Source organism: Anabas testudineus, chromosome 19, assembly GCF_900324465.2.
Source record: "Anabas testudineus chromosome 19, fAnaTes1.2, whole genome shotgun sequence".
NCBI classification, from domain to species: Eukaryota; Metazoa; Chordata; class Actinopteri; order Anabantiformes; family Anabantidae; genus Anabas; species Anabas testudineus.
In genome coordinates, this window is record NC_046628.1 from 4,500,329 (window position 1) to 4,522,602 (window position 22,274).

The following is a 22,274-nucleotide window of genomic DNA, read 5'->3' on the forward strand; positions in this document are numbered from 1 at the left end:
GACCACAGTCTGAGGAGGAGGGGGGGCACCATTATAGTGTGAAGCACATTTGACGACAGATATGAGAAGGAAAAAACAAACTCTAGGCTAATTGTTCATAGCTTTTGTGGCAACAAAACGTCATAAGAGTATTTAAAGTGTTCCCCAAAGTTGCGTACGAGACTCAACCCCGCTGCTATGCTAGCTATCTGACGTCGTGTGATAATAAAATGTAATAACGAGGGATGATAAAGACCTACAGTCACGGTAAAGGGTTAACTCTACACAACACAGCTTCACATTGTGTTCTTTGAGTCAAACCTGCGTAAGACGGACGGATGCAGACTCTGCTGAGGGCAGAAGTTGTGACCTGCTCGGTACAAAGTGTACACCAGGTGTGTCTCACCTGGATACACGCGCTCAGCTGCAGCCGTAATGCGCATGCGCTCTGAGCAGCACTGCAGCACCGTCTGCAGAGCACCTTACTGTACTTCATATGTCAACATACTGTACATATTCCACTGTAAACTACAGAGAAGGGGCTTCTCTGGGGTGAATTATGTTTTCATATCCATGTCCACAGTTTGCATTTGAACTCTCATTAATTCTTAATGATCAGTAGCTGTCAATCAAGTATGTTACAGGAACCATTCAATAGGCTGAGTATTTGTTCTGTACCGAGTGGACCCAAGCGAGGATGCCACTTAAGCGTAGCGTGCCAGACATTTTATTTGCAGCCCACACTCTGCAGGAACATGTTGAGATCCAAGATGATGAACGTTTGTTCCTCTACTGTACCAGATGCATGACTACTGTGATGGCTTGTTGCCAACTCTGGGCATGTTTCAATAGAAAGTCATAAATGAGTCAGGTTTGCAGTATGTCACGCTCTCGCTCTGTTAACTCAGAAGAATCAATCATCATACCTAGATGTCACAGAGGGCCCGGACCTCTTTTTCACAACCTTTCTTTATTCTCAAACTTAACGTCTTAGTGTTTTATTTTGAAACTCTGGAGAAACAGTAAGACAGTTCACCGTGACTTGATTACTGTTCATCATTAGTCTTTAATGACATGAACTAGGTACTATAAATAATACAACACAAGGAAATCATTTCAGCTTTTGGGAGGGCTGTGTTTATAATAACTACTTTCACTTGTCCTCAAGGCAATGGGACCCTCGGCCTACTCACACGGTCAACTGTAACCACACGCAGTGCTTCTGCAACCTCTCGACACTCCCTCGAACACAAGCCAGATGCGGTGAGTGAGGTGAGGAAGTCAAACTCCACCTGGAACACACGTGCATTCCCTGAGACAAAACACAGACACTATGCATATATGTGAGTATGTGTGTGTTTGTGGGTGTCAGCAGAGGCCAAAGAGGTTCTACAGTCCAAATACAAGCTTGTTCCCAATAAATCAGTCAACAGCGTTCTTTCATTTTAAAACAAAGATGCATGCTTTGTTAAAAAAAGAAACAAAAAAGAAAAAGAGAAGAAAAAACACCCATGTGTGAAAACGTGGGCTAAATAGCAAACTGTTCGCCGTGCACAGAGGAAGACTTCACCATCAGTAAAGTGTTCCCAGCCAAAACAAAAGACAATAATCCAACTGAAAAGGCAACATCTGATCCATTTATTTACCCTATCATTAATATGTACATACAAGTGTAAAAAAAAATCGTATGTCAGAGCTGATTGAATATGACAATGAAGAAAAACAGCTGAAAAATTACAGACGTGTTGAGCCATTACACATAAAAGTTACAGGAGGCGAAGATAAACTCTTGGGACAGTTATCCTTATTCAACCACTGGCAGGTTCCTGTTCATTGTAGCTGCTTTGAACTAACAACTGTTGCCAATAATATAAAAAAAACAGACGTGTAATGTATGAGCTTGAGAGCAGCACGCATCAGATTAGCATTTCCACTAAACTCTGAATTTGGCTTTATGCTCCAGTGATGCAGATACAATCCCAAAGATAGAAGGCAGTCAAGTCTTTTAAAAAAGTCCATGTGTGGCAGAGAGCATTTGTGTGTTAGTTCTGGAAATGTACACCACATGTCCGTCAGTTCGTTTGTGCCTCCTCCGCATCTTTCCACACATGATGAGTGCAGGACAACGCAGATCTTCCAGCGTCGCGTCAGTCGCCGTTTCGATTCTCAGAGACAAAACGCGCTCTGTCTGTTCTTTCGTGTTCACTGCTTTGCTTTCTTTAGGATGGTGCCCACGGCAGAGATTACTGTAGTTTTGGTGCCACTGGCGGTGGTCGTCACGGACACGACGGCAGGCAGGGTCGCGGTGGTTGTGATGAGGGTGGGCTGGGCCAGTGTCACAGGGATTGCAGAGTCCCATTTGCTTTTCCTCTTCTGAGCCTCTGCTTGTGAAAACAAACACAGAGGAGTGAGGGAGTTAAATCACCAACTTAGAAAAGGCCCAACAAGTACCCAGTGAAGCAGCCCCCGTTTCATTACATCATGCATGGATGTAAACAGAAACTTAAAGAGTCCCTGTGGAGTCGTGGACGTGCAGGTCTCTTTTTGTTTTTTACTGTGAGTGGGTGCATGTTTTGTTTGTATTGTGCACACGTGCCAATGGTTTCATGCTATTCGCTCATCTACATGTGGTGGCAACACACAGCAAGATACACAGCAGTGTGGCAGCAGAGGCAGGGAAGATGAACACTGCAGATTATTATCTGCAAATGTTACATGTGAAATAAAAAGGATTCAACACATTAAAACTTATTTTAAAACATTGGTACCTTCAATGTGGATTGTATTTTATTTAGAGCAAGTAATAGCTATGATCAAATGTGATGAAACTCGCGGCTCATATCCAGGGTGACCAATGTGTGCTGTGTTCACTGTTATGTAAATGTTACTGGGTTTGATCTGGTAACACTGAAGCAATGACTTTTACGGGAAAGTGCCTCAGGCGCTTATCCAAACATAAACCGCACATGTAAAATCACCGCGTCTCAAAAGGAGCTTAAGCTGCGATTTACCTGTGGCTGTGCTGGTGGTGTTGCTGGTAGTGGACGCTGTTGTGCTGGAGGCGTTGGTGCCTTTCTTAGTCCCGGTGACAAACTCGATCTGTAAAACACACAGCATACTGGGACATTTACAGAAATTCTAGTTAATGTTTGATGTGCAACTTGTTCAACCAACAACCACAACAGGCTGTAGCTTGTCGCTGAGAAGCTCAGTTGGAGGATCTGGGGCTTAGGCGTCTTACTCGAGGGGGGTTTACCGGTATGTTAACACTAGTGCCTACTGCCCACCATGCTGTCGAGCAGAACAGAGCAGCCCTGTGAGCAAGTTCAATCAAGTCCAGTCCACTGACTGAATGATGCTTCTGCTGATGACAGCAACATGTATCACACTGTTTTCCTACCACGTGCGCATGTTTCTAAGAAACACCTATCACCTTTCAGTTCACTGACACGCTATTAATCTCAAAAACAGCTATGGTAACAAAAGCACAAATAGCTGACAGAAGACTTTATTTACAAAAGAAACTCATGGCGAACACAAGTAGGCATTGCTCAGAAATTTGCAACGTTGATTCCTGCATGTGTCTGATGAAGGACGGAAAGTAGAAATTAAGTGCAGCTGGTGGGGACTTGCCCTTGACGCAGACAGAGAAGAGAACTGACAGCGTGATAATCCTCTTTTCTCTTTGTTCTTTGTCTCACCTTAGTCCGCTCCTTCTTGGCTTTCTCCAATTTATCCATCTCCACTTTCTGGGCTTTGGCTGGAAGAACATTAAATGAGTGTGCATGAGCGTTGTTGAGCAGTTTTGTTGTTCAGACAGAACTGTGGAGGAGAAACAAGACGGCCTTACCTAAGGCTTCATAGTAAGAGTCTTCTGACCAGCCATGAGGATCAAACATGTCTTTTGGGTAGTTGGTTCCCAGTTCATCTATACTGCAGTACTGAATGAGCTTCTCATAAATGCTGAAAGAAAACCAAAGAAAAAAAACACTGACACTTGGAAACACTTTCAAACACACCACATTATTATAGCATACAGTATGTAAGTAACTGCACACCTTGGGTTTCTAAATTCCTTCTTTTTCTGGATGTGGCTGTTTGTGTCAAAATCTCCATGGAGCTTCCTCTCGTAAAGCTTGTGAATCTTCTCCTGGGACAAAACAAACAAATCAGTGAAGGACGTGTAATGAGATTAACACCTCTGTCTCGACTGCGCGGCCTACACTCTGTACATTTGGCAGGACATAAGCTAAACCTAGGTGCTCATTATGCTTTTTTTCAACCAGTTTTTCCAACCAACTCTGCTCACACTTGAGTTTGTATGAATGGAGCTGTTGTAAATCAAGTTTCTGATACGTCTGGGAAATATTTAACAACCAGGTTCAACTAAGTCGCTGGGAGCTGGTAAATGTAGCCGGAGCATCCCCAATGACAAACGAGGCTGGACATGGAATGAGACGGAAGTAGGGAACAATCCTAAAAGTGAAAAGAGAAGTGAAAGGTGATCTCTTGTCACTGCCTTCTAAAATGAGTGGGTTTTGTTTTAAATCACATTTACATATTTAATTAATACATTGCTCTAAGCTGTTTTGACACTGGTCAGTGTGAGTAATTAACCATTGGGTATATTTGTATCAGAAAAACTATACTAAGTGTATAAAATATAAAAAGGTGCACTGTGGGAAATGTAGGATCCCGCATTTTTAAGCCTTGTGCCATTTCAGGGACTCGAAGTCAGGACATCCTGGACGTTCTTTTTAAAAAAGCTTTTGACTTGATCTCACGTATGTGTCGCCGCAATGTTATTATCTCGTGTGTGAGGGCAAGATTGCATAAGGCATTTGGAAAGCGCTCACAAAATGGATGCACTCCAACAATTGTGAAGCAACCGGGAGTCAAATAATTGTTTAAAAAAAAAAAAAAAAAAAACATAAAATTTCGAAATCAAAGTTGCATTCTAAGCACACATGCGCTGCTGCTCCTTCATGACCTGAGGGCAGGGATATCCAGGCTGTTGTGGTGAAGGTGAGTCATTAGCTGTTCATCAGTCAGGTGGGGGAGTGTCAGCCCAGCGGGGGATACTGCTGAGCTGTTCACTTACTAAGTCAGCTGTGTGTCCTGACGTGCCTCAGCTCAGAGGGGGGAAAAAAACTTTCTGCAAGTTAACCGCCCTAAATGCACTCAGCAAGGCAGAATCTGAACGGTGCTGGTGATAGCAAATTGACAGAAGATGTGTGCTGGGTTAATTAGAGGGGCGAGGCCCAGAATTTATGCAGCCGCTAGAATTTATTTCTAACCCCAGAGGGAACGAGTCAAACTTCTAAATCATTCACTTGGCATAGGGAACTAGTTATTTTTGACTGAATCAAAACAGCGAGGGGAGTTGTCGGGCAGAGGTAGCATTCAGCCCTTTAACCTCTAAACTTGATTTTCAGATTTTAAACCTTGTCTGTGTGCCAGAGGAGCAAGTGTAGTTTAGTGTTAGGAGACAAATACAAGTATTTTTTAGCAGGATCACTACCTGGAGAGCGTTCATCCAGGCCGTAAAACAAGCACTCAGGCATGTTGGAACACACAACACAGGGCACCCAGAGTGTTCCAGCAATTCACATTCGCAGCCACTCACACACCCTCCCCCTTATCTGATTAGCAGACTTGGTGAGGTGAGAACATTCAAGACGATAGCAACAGTATATTGTTTTTATATAAATAGTGCCGTATGTGAGAAGATGTGCAGTGAAAGTTGTGTGGTTCAACAATCCAAGGAGGAGGTGTGTCTACCTGTAGTTGAGCGGAGCAGCGTCCGGGGGGCTCAGGGGGGATCCTGATCTCATCAGGAGACATGTTCCTCACTTTCTCTGAGAATATAGCTGGCAAGGAGACAGAAACATCAACGTGAGCGCTTATATAGTATGTTTTTTTTTCACCTCAACCCATCTCCCCCCTCCGTTTAGCCTTGCGTGTCTTTACAAGTCAAATAAGAAACAACTGTTGTACAAACACAATGAAACAGCACAACCAAATCTGTGCAAGTGTTGGAATAACACATGACAAACCAGAAAGAAGGTGGGATATGGGGTATGTGCTGCAGAACGAACTCAGGTAATCAAACAAATGTTCACTGTGTAAACATTGCTGGTGAATTCCTGAGTGTCTTTGCTGCTCATCAAGTGTGTGCCAGTGGGTTTAATAGGGCAATGTGGGCAGGGAGTGGCTGCTGTTGGGGCTTGTGAGAAGAAAGGAACCTTCCTTCCCTCCCTTTGGACCCATCCCTTGTTTTGCTCTTCTGCTAGACTTGTCTCTTTCTGCTTTCTCTGACTGCAGGCCAGACATTCTTCAGTGTTACATTATACTCCAAACAGACAGATACCGTCATTCAGCGTTGTCAGTCACGCTTTGAATAAGTGCTACACGCTGTGTGTGCGCACGCACCAATGTAGGAGCTTGTCCCTGCAGACGTTATATGCAGATTGTTGACATGTAATAACTTGACATGAAAAGATAATTTTATGACGTGCCATCTTAATGTTGCTGAAGAGGAAAAAACTCCACAGTTAACTCTTTAACTATGTCTCTACTTTTACATAGATCTCTACACTATCTGCTAATGCTACATTGTGCGCAGTTTTAATACATGTTGCACACAGCAGGAGGTTTTCTGAGTTCAATGCATTCTCACATGCACGTAGATGAATGTTGAAGTTGAATGTACAAGTTGAAAACACAAATCATTGTTTTTTTTTTATGTGTCCTGCCATGTGATCAGGAGACATAACAGCCAGATAAACAAAGGTTCAAGCCAGGTTACCAATCACAGAGTTTTGTTATTGCATTTTACAATTCTGGAAATGGGGGTTGGACGTGATGAAAATTGGTATTTGAGTCTGTTCGAGAGCAGGTTCAGTAGCTCTAGTGATACAACATTTGGTTGACATGAATACTACTGGTCCAAAACGAAGTAGATATGAAACTTTAAAGTATCTGTGTGCGGACAGCAGTGACACTGTCCAGCACTTGCCTCCTGATCATGTGTGGAAGGCACATTAACACGTGTGGATGTGGACTTGACATCCTATGACCTCCTATGACCTCCTTCCTATCTGGAAAGTTCAAAGGAGAAGCAGCACCCCCCCCCCTCTTAAGGAGGGGCAGAGCTTTGCCTCTGTTGGCTAGACAGATAAGACTATGAATGTACTCTATGCATGCAGGCTCATACCCACTTTTTTGAAAACACAGTACAAACTGTAGCCTCCAACTATAAAAAACCTGACAAGGCAAGCCCAATGACTCACAGGCATTAGGTGGTAGGTTGGTATTTAATTAAACTCTCGCAAACACACATGGGCACACTGTCACAGACAATTAAAAAGTGGAGCTGCAAGTGGGATTTAACATTGTGGAAGCCGGCTCATTTGCTGTGGAGCAAGTGGAGATTTGCTTGATAGTTTTGTTGCCTTTTTGGACAAACTCTTATTTAAAACACCAAAATAAACTCTGTGGCCTCCGAGATGACAGTGAATAAATCACAGACTGTGTAATTCAGCTCCTGTTTATAATTCAGCTCAATGATTGAGGAATATTCTCATATAGCAGCAGCACAGCCAGGAAGAACACAGTGAGACGGAGTAATAAACAGACAGAGAGGAGATTATATCCTGCTTTGAAATTACCATCTGTCTTCGTGAAAAAGTCACAATCTGTGTCCCGGGGGCCTTTTTTTGGACAGACACACAATGTCTGCCCCTTCAGTGAACAAAGAGCTGTCTTCATCCTGCTGACGGGAGGCTTTTCGCCAGACACACTGTGACATTTACTGACAGACAAGACAGAGGGGCCAAGCTCGGCTGTAGGAATGCCAAGTGTCCAGATCCAGGCTATGAGTCACACTCTGCCACTAAAGTGGGGTGATGGTGGATGATTTGAAAACTAAAAACTGCTTCGGTGAAATTCCCTCTCCTTGATTTCTTATGAGGCTGTGACAGAGCACTGAAAAAGTGTGAGTGGTAATAATGAGAAGAGCAAATGCCACCATGTTCACCCAGTAACTGCTGTGTGTGTGTTGGGGGGAGTCCAAAGGGAGGTGTCTTAATATTCTTGCAAAACACAACAGCAGAATGCAAGGATAAATTAAATGATGGACTAACACCAGTGCACCATTGCATAGCTGATGCATTTCATCTGCATCCAGCTACAGGCATGTATAAACAAACGGGAGTCGTATGTGCCAAAAGTGGGTTTATAAAAGGCCACTCCCGTACCACTCATATCCTGCCTGATCTGATGCTCGCTCACACACCTGTACAGGTCAGCCGTTACTCACTAACCAGTGCCAACCCCTGTCAGTCAGACGGGGGGACAAAGAGGCTTTCAGCACTCACCTGGGTCTAGTTAGTGATTCATACATTCACTTTACCAACACCCAGGTGGCACAAAGAAAAGTAATAGTTGGGTTCTTGCGGTGGTTTCTACTATGCATTTGTTTTTTTCAAAAACAGGTGTTATTCTATAATGTGCTTGTTGCACATCACAATCAGAGTCAAGTATGTATTTATTGGTTTATAATGTTAATACGTCAATATCTGTCTTACGATCAGTATGAAACTGTAATGTAATGGCAAACCACTAGCAACTAGGTCTAGAATTATTATTATTACAGTAATTACTTTTATATTATATTACTTTTATACTTTTATACAACTGTATATACACAGATACACTGATTAGTGGTTCGCATTGCGTGTTATGTGCCATTGTGTTTATGTTCTGTTTGTGCACACTTACCAACTAACTCGTTGGGGTCCTTTTGTTCTGCCTCTGAGATCTGTAGAAAAAAAACAAATGGGAAAAGGGGATGGAGGAAAAGCAAAACAGAGACAAAAGGCATAATTAAGCCTCCTTTATACAGGAGAATCTAATGATGAGTCATCGGTGGAGGGAAATATAAATGTCACCAGAGGTACATGTGATTGCACCATGTTCTCAGCTTGGCTAGTGTTAATTCAGTGGATAACAAGAGGGTTGGTGAGGCGAATTCTCAAAACCCAGCGAAAAATGTGGAGTTGGAAACAAAGGCTCATTCCATTTGTACCTGCACCAATCGCAGATGTCAATGCAACAGCCTGCACAGAATAAAAGCAGACGCGAGAACTGTTTGGAGGTAATAGAAACCAGAGTAGTAAATCTGAGCCGTTTCCAGAGAATGCCTTGGCTCGGCAGGAGGAGGAGGAGTCTTAAGCAGCCTGTAAAAAAAATGCCGCCTGTTGTGCCAGCACTGTGAGCATAACACAGGTCCAGCACAAAGGAACAGTGCTGTTATTCACAGGCATCACGTCGTCACCTAGCAACGTCAAAGATTTGTCCTGAATTGGGCCAAATCATGAGACAGAAAAGCAGAGCCAGAAAGGATGGTGTGGGGGGGGGTGCACAGAAAGACGTGGTGACAAAAATCCAAACCCAGAAATAACATAAATGGCACCCGCTTTGTGAGACAGATCCAATGCATTCATCATTCTCACTCATTTGATCAGCCTTCACAGCACTGACGGTGGAGTCACTGGGCTACAAAAATTTGTTCAGGTCTTTGAATATAAAATATATACAAAGCCACTTAAGTAAAGGTCCAAGACTCCTTTACAAAAACCCATCATCAACCCATCATAAACATCTTCTAGTGCAGTGATTTAAAACCAAGCAGTTACAGAACATTTCATTTTCTTAGCATCTTTATGTTTTGAAGACAATGGAAAAAACTAAATCACATAAAATCCCAAAACATCTTAATAAACCTCTAACATGGCGAACAACGGAGCAAACTCAGTACAGTCACAAACCGCAGCTGTTTCTACAGTTGGACAGGCATTTGACCGAAGTGAGTACTTCTGTGTGGTGCACACAAGCATGCCCATACTGAACATGCCGATCTTGAGCAGGCATTGTGATTAGCATGTTCACATGTACATACTGTATAGCATGCTAATATAGCATGCTGTTTTCTTGTAAAAACAAAAAACATGAAAGACGGTCATCATATCTAGTGTAGGGGAGTCTTTCACTTTTACTTAGCTGGCTTTTCCTGAAATACAGATGAGATTTTGTAGATTTTTTGGCATATACTAAACAACATCTCAGAGATTTTCTCAGTAATCAATCAGTCCAGTTAAGTGAAGTCCAAGTGTTGTGCTGCAAACTCTTTATCTACAGTTAGCCAGAGCTGTATCAAAACACCAAAAAGCAGCCGCCTTTCACAGTCAACAGATAAATGCAAGAAACAAGTGTGACGAAGCTCATGCACCTTGACAGAAGTCAACTATTGAATTTAAATGTGAACAAGGACAAGTCTGCTGCCTCAGGCTATACATAAGACATGTGTCAACCAACCCGCAGGCTGATTAGACACTACATAATAGACAGTACATATAGTAATTAGAGATTGTTATCCTATAAGCAGCATTGCTTCCTTTCTTTCATTGTTTCTCTTCCACTGAATAATGCTCCACATGTTGACACATGCTTTACTGGAAAATCACATCATGACGCATAGAGTTACAATTATCATACTGCAAGATCGTTCTAGTGCCGCACTGATATCCCTGTTTTGTGACACAATATACTGAACAGACAAAACTCTCACAAAAGAAGTGCTTATCAGATTATGCTCAATCAAAGACGGGTTGTAAAACAAAGTCTCAGACAGAGCAGATAAACTTGGATTAGTATTGTTTGTGCTTGTTAGGTCTGTGACTCATTCTCAATTCACTGACCTGTACCCAACAGCACAGCAGGAAGCTGGCATGCTGTCCAGCTCGCTCAGCTTTAAAACACACACACACACACACACACACACACACAGGGTGGGGTTAGTATGGCACAACTGTGCAGGCCCAAGCAGTGAGCTCTGAAGAACAATACTGTTGGTCAAACTGATCAATGCACCTAAAGTAGCATCAGCTGAGCAAATCTGGGCATATTGTAAATACAAATCAGTTCTCATTTGTTGTTTGAACATTCGTTAGTCGTACACAGACCCAGAGCTCCATCTAGTGAACATGCTTCCTCATAGCACGTGGTGAACTCTTTCAAAGTCTCATCCCTTCATTTATAGTTAGTCACAAAACAAATAAGAAATGAATCAGATGATCCTTTTCCAGATCTAATCCATCCCCACACCAGGTGGGTGTTCAAATACCTCAACATCATCTGCGTCTCTCCCCTCGTCAGATTCTTCCATTCCCTATAAAACAAAAATGCAGAAGGTTAACACCACAAGGTTTCACAAAGGAGAGGATACCAGGAGGGGAAACCAAGCAGACCAGATGACAACCAGCGATAAACCAACGTAAAATGGCTCAAACCCTGTCCATGTTTTACGCAACAAAGTTTTAAAGTAATTTTATGTCCAGTGTTAACATATTGTTGTTTACAGAGACATGTTTACTATAAAAATAAGCAAATATTACCTTAAATGTAACTAAGAAATATGATCTTTTATAGTATTTGTCTTATTAGATAAATTAAGAGCAAAGCTGTTATAAAGCTCTAATTTCTGATTCTTGATGTTCAACTTCTACTGACACAGTCACAGTCATTTCTGAGATTGTATGTCATAGGCCCTAATTTCACATTTTGTCACACAGGTGTTATTCAAGGGACAAGGGAAATTTAACTTATTTATTTGGATTTATTTAATACACATGTAACAGAAAATAAACTAAACTGAAACTAAATTCAAACCAAACTAAACTGGTTCACTTTCATGAGACTTTTGAGTGTTGCAAGTGTTAAATGTCAAAAGTGATAAAATGACAAGATCTCGACCTTACACGATCGTTGGAAAAACATTACTATGTAGCTACTGCCACAAACAATATAAAAAACGTGGTGCAATCCAATGAATCTCTTCTTTCCCCCAGAACACTCAGTGAGTCATCGCATAAGATCCATGGGGAAAATACCATTTTCTCAGTTTTCAAAATATAAACCTATATGTAGATGAAATCCAACTGAATATTTAGTGAAAACAAAACCTGCTGGGAGGAACTCAGAACTCAAATACTGACCGAGTTGCTCTCTCTGCTGTCTTCATCTCCAGACACTTTGTCATCTGCGTCCTCAGTTCGGTTCAGGTCGTCCTCGTCATAGCCGTACACTAGACCGCTTCCATGCCCCCCTTGTCATGGTCAGGAAGACAGAGAGGTCAGACAACTACAAAACTGCATAATCGCCAAGAAGCACGTAAGTAATAAACAATGAAAGTCTTGGTCCAGCTTCAGCATGTAGTTACTTTAATGCAACTTATAGAAGTCGGACGTGGGGAGTAGTAGTCGATCAGTGATACAAGCCATGTTCCATTCAGAAAATATAACTTGACTACACATATAGCGTTACACACAGCCAAAGTACTCAACAATTAAATCAAACACATTTCTGACAAGGATTTGAAGAGTCGTTTATGTTTATACATTTGTACGTGTCCTTTACATGAAGCCTGTCTGACTTTACATGGACACTTTGAACGTTTTCTGTGAACTTGCTAGTTAGCTATAAGCTAACGTTAGCTAACCTGTTACCACATGAAACCCCGGGGTGAGATTCACGCAGTAATAAGCAGCGTTTCTTCACCAGTAAAGAAGAATACTAAAACTGTTATTACATACCTGTCTCTTCTGGTTCGGGGTCGGAGTCGGGCTCTGAATCGTCTCCATAATCTGCCAAAGAGGAGAGTAAAGCACTCTTTTTACCGCTCGCCATTGCTGAACGCGTCGCATAAACGACTGGTCGCAGAGTAATAACGTCAGCGAGACCGTGTTACGTAGGCACCAAGTATGACAGGGAAATGTAGTTCTTTTGATGGGTCTATTTGATGCCGAAAGTGACCGAAGAGGGAGGTGCTGAGCTTAACAAATAAAGTTAAAAAATTAATAAACAGGGAGCAGAGGTAAAGAAGGTGCAAGAGAAAAGTGTCAGGGGTGTTGTGTGATAAAAGAGTGTCAGCAAGAATGAAAGGAAAGGTGTTGAAGACGGTGGTGAGACCAGTGATGCTGTACGGCTTAGGAACAGTGGTACTGAGGAAAAGACAGGAGGCAGAGCTGGAGGCAGCAGAGCTTAAGATGTTGAGGTTCAAGGTTAAGGTGACGAGGATGGACAGGATCAGACCAGATCAGAGAGGCCAGACTGAGGTGGTTTGGACGTGTTCAGAGGACAGATTGTGAACATATTTGTAAACGGATGCTGAGGTTGGAGCTGCCAAGCAGGAGGTGTAGAGGACGGCCAAAGAGGAGGTTTATGGATGGAGTGAGAGAGGACATGAAGCTAATTGGTGTGAGAGAAGAGGACGCAGAGGATAGAGTTAAATAGAGGCAGATGGTTCATTGTGGCGACCTCTGAAAGAGATCAGCTGAAAGGAAAAGAAGAAGATTTGGGGAGATTTTACTTTAGAGGAGGACGATGCTGCTTCTTTCCCTTCAGAAAAGGGTTGAGACCTACAAGAAAACCTTACAGCAAGCAGTGGTGTGGGAAGCGGGAAACTCACACTCTCAACAATTCCTCAAGTATTCCAGTCACAGTACTTGGACTGTACTAGGTTATACTTTTACTAAACTGATATGAGTGAGAGGAGGGGTTAATGTGCCAATTAATCAAAAATAATAATTTAATACCACTGTACACATTTTGTCTACCTATACTATTTTTGCTAAAGGTTGGAATTGTGGTTGAAAATAATGGAAATTACAGTACATAAAGATTTTTTTATTAGAGGATGTTTTGCAGGAAAGCCTTACAAGGGCACACCACTTTTATGTGGATGTGTCGGAGCAGCATCTCTAAACCTGGTGCAGCTACAGTTTCACTACAGACTTAGGTGATCCAGGTATACGCCTACACCCACACTTGCACTTATATTTAATCTTGACTCATATTCAAACACCCATACTGTAACTTAACCACGAATAAAAATAAATTGAAAATAAAAATAAACAAGGGGGTTTCCTGTACATGTTAAATGAGCACCAATCTGGTGATGTGCAGGTCAAAAAAACACCCAGATGCTAGGCTGGACTAGCAAATTACTGTATTTCACTGCCGGGCACAAGTACACACTAAAGTGTATCCATTAATAGTACACTGAAGTGAAAAACCAAGTTGCATCATTTTGATCCATCATTTAGCTGGCACTAACTATAATTATATTTAAATTATATTATGTCACTTGGTGCAAATGACAAAAATACAACAAATAATTAATTAATTTAATTTACTATTTGACTACATTTTAAATTGGACACATATTTTACAAAACATGCAACATACAACTATGAAAAATCCAAAGTCCAAACTCCACCACACCTCGACCAACAATGCCCAAAAGGTGGACAAATACATTTAGACAAATTCTCTGTCTTGTCAACATTCGTGTTACAGCATCGCTCAGTTCTCGTCCCGCGTCTAGATCACCCCATGCTGCTCTGATGTCTTCTTCTTCTGGTTCACTTTGCCTGAACCGCAGCAGCATCCGTACAGGAGAGCAAAAATCACCAGAGACAGGGTTGCCAGCACAAACACACCTATGACCACAGCCCCGCCCAGTGCCCACGGTTCCTGGTGCATACGGTACAGGAACCATTCCACCCAGTCCTCAGGTGATCCTGGGGGTTTCTGCTGCTCCTTCATGCTGTACAGGGAACAATAAACCAGATAAAAGCTCAAAATGGGGAAAAATAAAACATATTCAACTGATGAAATAATGATGTTGCCACTATTAACACTTTACATATCCTGATAAAATATCTGAAAAAGCAATAACACTTGCAAAGCTGGCAGCTTGCTACATAGAAGTCTACTCTATGTTAAGAACTATAGTCACCCAACACGTTCCTGTTCAAAAACTCACCTCTCCACTGCCATGTCCTGTTAAATGATCTGCTCACGGCCCAGTGACTCCTAACACAGTGCGTGAATGTACTGTGCTGTGAGAGAACAAACGGCTCCAGCTATTGTTCTGATTCACTCTCCGCTGACAATATCCCAAACATTACAGTTTACACGATCAGTTTGTCCACAGCCAAAAGTCAAAACTCGATTGGCTCCAGTCCTCCTCGTTTCTAGGTGCGCTGTCATTTGATTTGTATGGCCGCAAAGCAAAACTAACCAAGTAAGCCCTGGTTAATGTTTACACAGAGTATTGACCGGCGGAGGCAGAGGAGAGATCAGATGATAAGGTGTGAAAACAACAGTGCATTGTGTCACAGATGTGATTTAGATCACAACTTCTTTTAAAGTAAATGCAGTCATAAATATAATGTACAATACTTAAACATCTTGTTGAAAGAATCAAGCATTATTGTTTTAAAGCATATTAACATTTATTACATGTACACAAGAAAAAAACAACTTAGCATATTACCGTGCAGTTTTAGCTACACTCTATCTACAAATTGAACATTGTAGCTATGTAAAAAATTGTTACACTTTCATATAATGAGAATACATTTGTACCAAACGACGAACAGCTCACACTTTCTATTGGCGCAATTTGCAAAACTCTATTTCACACCAATAGACCAGCAGAGGGCTGTCTGGTGTCTCTCTACAGCAGCAAGTTGCTGTTGAAGTCCACTTTACATACACAGTTTGGAATGTCTGTTCTTTCATGTTGTTTTTCACATTCCTGATGAATATCTACAAGATACCAAACCACTGACTTTGTAATAATGGATTCAATGTGACATTGAAGCACAAACTGGCTTTCTTACTGTATTTTTTCAGCTGCAGCGCAGCTAAAACGTTTCATTGTGTTGGTCTGTAAGTCATCTTGATGTGTCCCACATCTCTTCTTTATCCCAGAATTGGAAACATATCAGAAATGTGTCCCATTTCTTCACTTTACTGATTATCCTTTGACTTCCTCCAAGAAATGACTCTGAAAAGGAACATTTTCCTTTTTGGTAACTTATTAATTATGTTTTAACATGTGGGTGATTACATGCTGGATGGAGGTTGTATTTATTAGCAGTCTGTTCTCTGTCTTCTCTTCAGGGCTGTAGAGGCTGAACTCTGGAGGCCTGGTATTTTGAATTTCCACAGCAGCAGCAGTGGACACAGGACAGCACGAACATGAAGAGAACTGTGGCTGCAAGAACAGAAAGCAGATGGGGACAGGCCGAACATAAGGGTTGGGTCAGCACATACTCGGGGGAAAGTTTGCATTATATGCAGAACATACCAACCTGTATTTTTATATGAACCATGGGTTAAATCACTATTAAAGCAGTTCCTCATAAGCACAGCTCCATTAAGTTTTGTTTTGTGCAGCATATTAGCATTCTTTATCTCATTGGTTTTATACATTGCAAGTTCGCTGTTTGGTTAACTCTTATCAATCTCACTATGTTTCTAGCAGCATCAGGCAGCAAAAAAGCTTATTCACCGCAACCTCTTGGATGTCAGTCAGCACAGTCATGCGTTTAGTAATTGGTTTCCTTCAAAATTAATTTGCCTAAAATTAGACTATAATAAATAATATGGTTGCTATGCATATAGTTAATGAGTAAAGAAATGCAGGTTTAACACATTCACCATAGCAAATTCATAGATTTAAATGCATCAGTGTTTGTAGCTAACTCCACTCTATACCCCACGTGATTGCAATCCACCAATGCAACAAAATCATAAATATGCTGTGCAGGTGTTAAGGTATTTTAAATGTTGGGACTGAAATTGATGGAAGGTAAAGCAGGACAGTTTACTGAATAAATCAAATATGTAAAAAAGAAAAACATTTAAAATTAAAAAAATGTAAAGCCTTCCTGACCACAGACACATTCATTTCAGGAATTCCCTCCATATTATAGATCATTTCAACATTGCATGATGTATCTGTGGCCAACAGACAAACCCAGCAAACTCACCAGCAAACAGAATGAGCACAGAGAAGGCTCCCACCTCCAGAGAACTGGCTTGGGGGAGATCCTGCAGTTTGGTCCACACCCTTTGAAGAATACCCATCAGCTCATCTTCTGTGTGCATGTTGACTCTCAGATGCGGTTCACACAAGGAGAAATGTAATATCTAATGAAACAGGCCTGAAAAAGACGACAAAGTGAGTGAATGAGGGCTACACCGTCTCATGTAAAGCTGCTCTAAACATAGAATTTATGTTATTTTCATCTACAGCTCCACCCTTCACAACTACAATTCTTTTGCTTCCACCCTGCAATTACCTCTCAAGCCTGGTAAGCATGTATACCATTTACCCATAAAACTCTACTGCCTTATGAGTACTCTCTCATTATATATCAATACCCCTAATTAGTCCACTGATTAACTTCTTGTATGTGTCCCTGTGCATGGATGAGCCACACTGTGTGACTGACGACAAACTGTGTGTCATTCCCTGCTCCATTCGGGATATATTTGTATTGACACACCAGAGGCACCATGCTGCATGCTCAGTGTAATTATAAACAAGGCAAACTATTTCAGGCCTGGCATTTCAAGACTGAGCCTGTCATCATCACTACAGCAGCCATATGTGGGTGAGATGCCACAGGCTGATAGGAGACAGGCTGTACAGCAGATAAGAGCACAGAGGTGTGAAACGGATAGATCAGTGAGTCAGACATGTGGGTGCTATAATCAACAGGAAGTAGCAAATGATCCTCAATAATTGTAGCGCCCCTCTTTAAGTAGTAATTGTATATTACAACTATAAAATAGTCTGTAGAGAAATGTCTTTAAGATCTTGTCTTTCTCCTTTTGATTTTGGATCATCCTCAGGTAATATACCAACAAATTGTGTCCTTGCAGCTTTCCCTTTAATTTGACCTGTTTTCATTCGCATTCAGTGTCACATTATCTCTACATTGCTAACTAGGTGTTTATAGATCTAGTTACTTTATATTGAACTCAGTAAACTTACATACCTTGCAATTATGTTGATTTAACATCAAATAGGATTTTATAGTATCTACATGTCATGCTAACTACACTAGCTACTACTGTTATGATAAGCTAGTCACACCTAGCAGTTTTTTATTCTCAGCCATGATTTTATTCATCTAAAACTACATCCTGATTTGTTTGAGTGAAATAAACTAAATTAACAGGATGTTACATCCCCGGTACAAATAACACTTGAAAATAAGTAACTTTTAGTTTTAGCTGGGGCTAGCCTCGGCTAGCGGCAGGTAAGCTAACACCTAGCTGATTTAGCGATAGCTAGCTAAAAGTTAGTTTTTCTGACGAGAAATAGCTATTAAAGGGCTGAAATCAAGGACAGTTGCCAACAACGTGCTATTTATCATTTAATTAAGACAATATTTGTCCATTCTTTGGAATAACTTCACTTTTTAAACGTTTTAAAATATGATGAAAAGTTAGCTACCTTGCCTCAGCAGTTCTGTCGCTTTCGTTGCTAGGCAACTGGTAATGTCTCCTACTGTCCTGACCTTTAATTTATACACAACATCAAAAATATGCTGTTGCCCACTATTTAAAAGGTTATTATCAGCTTAAAAAGTTTTTAACAGGTTGTTCTATGTTACGTAGGCTAATTTAGCTGCAGGGGAAGAAATGGTGATCAATAAGAAAATGAAAACACATTGAGATGTGTGATAGTGTTTGGTTAGCATGCTGCTAAAAATGAAGCATCAGTCTGTCGCTTTCGCAAGAAAACCCAACACTTCCTGACATCAGTGTGTTCACCAGAAACAGGACACTGAAAACCTCTAAAACACTACAATTACTGATACTACTACAGCTGCATTTTTTCAAAAGCCTACAAATGCAGCCTGTGTGTGTGTATGCAGAAACATAAATGCTCCATCTTTGTTTGTCCCTGCACACACAAATCTCAAGCACCTGCCAGAGTCCATGTGAGAAATGTCTGACCTCTGCCTCTGTCCCTCTCTGTCTGCAGGAACCACAATAAAGGGCCAAGTCACTTCTTTGTGGCTGCTCTACGCAGCTCTGAGTAACTTTAAAGACTCTCCTTGAACCCTCACCCAACCTGTTTTCACTTCTGCATTTGCACAATGACCACGCAGTGATACTCCTTATTACTTATTACTTATTTAAGATTGTGTAAATCAAAAAAGCCAGCTCCTACCTCTGTCATGAAAGTGTGCAGCTCCACTGTGAGTCTCCTCAGTTGTGGATTAAACCCTGCCTACAATGATTCACGGACCCTTGCTCCTTCCTCTTTGTTTCACACTCCCCCTCTTGTTTCTCCTCTCATTTGTTCTCCTTAAGTTTGTTTATGGTGCCTGCAGAGCTCCGGCGTCACATCTGACTAACCTGGTCCAGCTGAGACACTGGATGTTTGGCAGTAATTCGACTCTACCAGTAAATCAGACACAACTGTCCCGTCTGCAGTGTTGTGTTCACTTTCTGGGACTTTGACTACTAACTCGTGTTCTCAGGGAGTTTGTGGACCTCCTCCCTCTCCTCCTCCTCCTCTTTCACCCTCCCTACCCTCCAAGTTCTTCCCAAATTGGCTCGTTCACTACTGCTTGCGCCTCGTCTCCCTCCCCCTCACCCTGTGTCCTGTCTGTACATTTGTACGTTTCTTTCCTCCTCTCTCCGTCTCTCGGTTGCTAGAGACCAGCTGTGCCAGGGCCTCCTTTTTTTTTTTTTTTGTCTTCGGTCACCGTGGAGACAAGGCTCCTTCTATAAAGAGCAGGGGGTTGCTGTGTATGTGTGTATGTGTGTATGTGTGTGTGCATCCATCTGGTGTCCCGCCAGCTGACTCCAGTATTTCTCAAAAGCGTGTACGTTTGCATTTGTTGTTCATTCACTTCAGCTTCCTCCTTGTGTGCACAAGAGGGAAGTTGTACAAGAGACATTTTCAGGAACACTAGGGATAAATTCATTGGAGATTGAATTCCTTCCTGTAGTTCCTCCTCCATCATATCAGAGGTGGGGTCTCCTGTGTTACAGAAAGGGTCTGACAAAGCATGAACGACAGAACAATGAGGCTGCTCCCTACCTTTTCTTGGTGTTTATTTTCTGAAACAGAGGCGAGGCCGGTGTGTGTGTGTTCTCCGTGATGTGTTGATAACAAATACGCACCCTTCTGAAGCGGTGAAGTTCAGCTGTGTAAGTGAATCAATCCACAAATGACCATTACTCATTTCCTAAAACTTTAACAGGACATAACAGAGTTCCTCCTGTGGGAGTATGTTACAGTTGAAAGCACTGAGTTTCATTTAATTGTCTGGCAACAAACCAATCACTGGTGCAACCAAACATGATACTGACACAACCCTAAAAAGTTAATAGGCACAAATGCTGCAACTTTCATCTAACAAATATGTGACATGAATACTCTGTGTTCATTTACATCTGATCGCCATGTCTGAATCCCACAGCACACAAGATTCATTTATTGTTTGAATGTCACTGGCATTGATTAAAAAACAGGGTCAGAGGTTTCTGAGTAAGTATGGAGCTCGGTGTGCAGCAATAAGCTCATTTGCAACGACTCCTCCGTGATGGGATGTGGGGAGGTCTTGTGACTGCAGGCCGGTTGAGTGACTCCCCTTTAAGGTTTGGTTTTAGGCAGACTCGGTGTGTAACACGATAGCACTTTAACCCTGTGACCCATGACGCTGTCATCCTGACTTACAGACACACATACAGGAATCAATATACATTAATAAGTCATACTACTCTGACATTAGTATATTTCTTTGTTTCTGTTTAACAGAGAAGGTAAATGCTTCTGATGATGGATGGATAATCTCACATGAGTAAATATTTTGTCTCTTATTCCTTAATGGCTCTTAATCTGTGGGTTATTTTGTGTTAAAATCCTAGTAGATTCATTTATGAATTAATAATCACAGATCACTAATAATATTAACTTAGTTAACTGTCTAGTATTTTCTGCACTACTTCACATCAACAGTGCTGTCATAGATTTAGGAGTAAGTGCAAACTGCACTCAGAAAGCTTGCTGTGAGGCAACAGTGCTAACCACTACACCACTGTGTCGCCCCTTCCCTTGAAACTTAACACTGACAAAAACAAAATTATTGGTGCATAACCTAGAAACTAAGTGCAGAAAATATCTGGAAAGTAAAACTGACGTCGATCATGCTTTTTGAATGTTCCACTGGTCACAGATGGATGCAGAAATGTGCATTTGTGCATGTATTGCTACTAAAACTCTCCTTTCAATGTGAGCAGGCGACGAGAGCAACTCAGAGCTCTTTCTAAGGTTTCTTCTGGACTTTGCTTGTGTACCACACATTTTCTTGGAGTGATTTATGCTGTGGAAATGTCAGCTTTGCATAGCTCAAAGCCACAGTGTCATAGAAATAAGGAAATTATGTTGTGCTTTTAGATAAACAACACAATGTTTGCTTGTGCAAATTATGCCCTAATAATAAGTGAGTGAACTCCCCATCCTGTTGATGTGCCCAAGTCTGAATAACAACGTGAAAGCTAACTAACTGTGACAAGCTTCATATCAGCAAACCAGTAATCTCGTGGCTTCTATGATGTCTTTTGCACTGTACAGTAGAGAAGTGCATTTGTGCATAATGGAAGTTATCGTGCAAGCGCAGTCATTCTTTGTGCAGGTCTACTCAACATGTGGTGGTAAGATGTGGGCCGTGACGTTTGCATAAAGTTCAGAGAATTTGGTGAGCGTGCCTGACGTGGAGAGACATGGAAATCCTGTCCGTCTCCTTATGCTTTCAGTCAGCCAAGAAGAAATATGTTGAATGTTACGTCAAGGGTCGAAAGTTATGAGGAAATGAGAAGACAATGAGGTCTGACAGTAAATAACAGTGAAACATCTTAGTGAGTCAGATAACATTATATGGCAATATGGGTTTATGGTGGGTCACCGTAAGAAATCTATAATGCAACAATGAAATTAGGAGACAGTATAACATGTGCAAAGTCATCATAACTTATCATGATGGTATGAAGCTGCTGCTGAAGGTTTATTTCCAGTCCAGCTTTATTTACCTACAATGAGCTCTATTAAAGTATCATCTGCACTGTTGAGGTAGACTTCACCACAACAGTGGCATTAGCTGAGAAACACAACTCCCTGCTACGCTCACATTACTGGTCTGATGACGCAGCTGCAATCTCTGCTTCCAAATAAGACAAAATTGCTCCGAATTCTGTCCAGATGTCTCCTTCTTTTCATTGATGTGATCAGTGTTTGTCGATGTGCGTGTGTTTCATGTTTCTAGTTTAACAAAATAATGTAACTTTGGTGGATGATTCGCATTCGTCTGCATAACACGCTACATCCTGTCACACTGAATATAAGGGAAAAGAAA

General features: G+C 41.5%; 1 protein-coding gene across 2 annotated transcripts; it reads right to left on the reverse strand.

Annotated features, from left to right (window-relative positions):
* Nucleotides 1-1,594: 1,594 nt before the first annotated feature.
* sap30bp (SAP30 binding protein) lies at nt 1,595-12,745 on the reverse strand. Of its 2 annotated transcripts, none has more exons than XM_026351366.1 (10): nt 12,633-12,745; nt 12,036-12,145; nt 11,165-11,209; nt 8,761-8,800; nt 5,761-5,849; nt 4,038-4,129; nt 3,830-3,942; nt 3,681-3,739; nt 2,991-3,078; nt 1,595-2,360 (listed from the first exon to the last, which is right to left on the reverse strand). In XM_026351366.1, the coding sequence occupies exons 1-10, from the start codon at nt 12,724-12,726 to the stop codon at nt 2,182-2,184; spliced, it is 909 nt and encodes a 302-aa protein (XP_026207151.1). In that variant the 5' UTR covers nt 12,727-12,745; the 3' UTR covers nt 1,595-2,181. The 2 variants fall into 2 exon arrangements, with proteins under 2 accessions (XP_026207151.1, XP_026207150.1); XM_026351365.1 differs by having other exon boundaries at nt 1,595-2,363.
* Nucleotides 12,746-22,274: the final 9,529 nt, after the last annotated feature.

What these genes read in the sequence shown, in the direction of transcription:
- sap30bp (XM_026351365.1), bottom strand. Translation starts at nt 12,726, where the DNA reads ATGGCGAGCGGTAAAAAGAGTGCTTTACTCTCCTCTTTGGCAGATTAT. An exon ending in GAGACGCAGATGATGTTGAG is followed by an intron (nt 8,801 to 11,164) that starts GTATTTGAACAC and finishes TTTTTTCTACAG; the next exon opens with ATCTCAGAGGCAGAACAAAA. An exon ending in CTCTTACTATGAAGCCTTAG is followed by an intron (nt 3,740 to 3,829) that starts GTAAGGCCGTCT and finishes ATGTTCTTCCAG; the next exon opens with CCAAAGCCCAGAAAGTGGAG.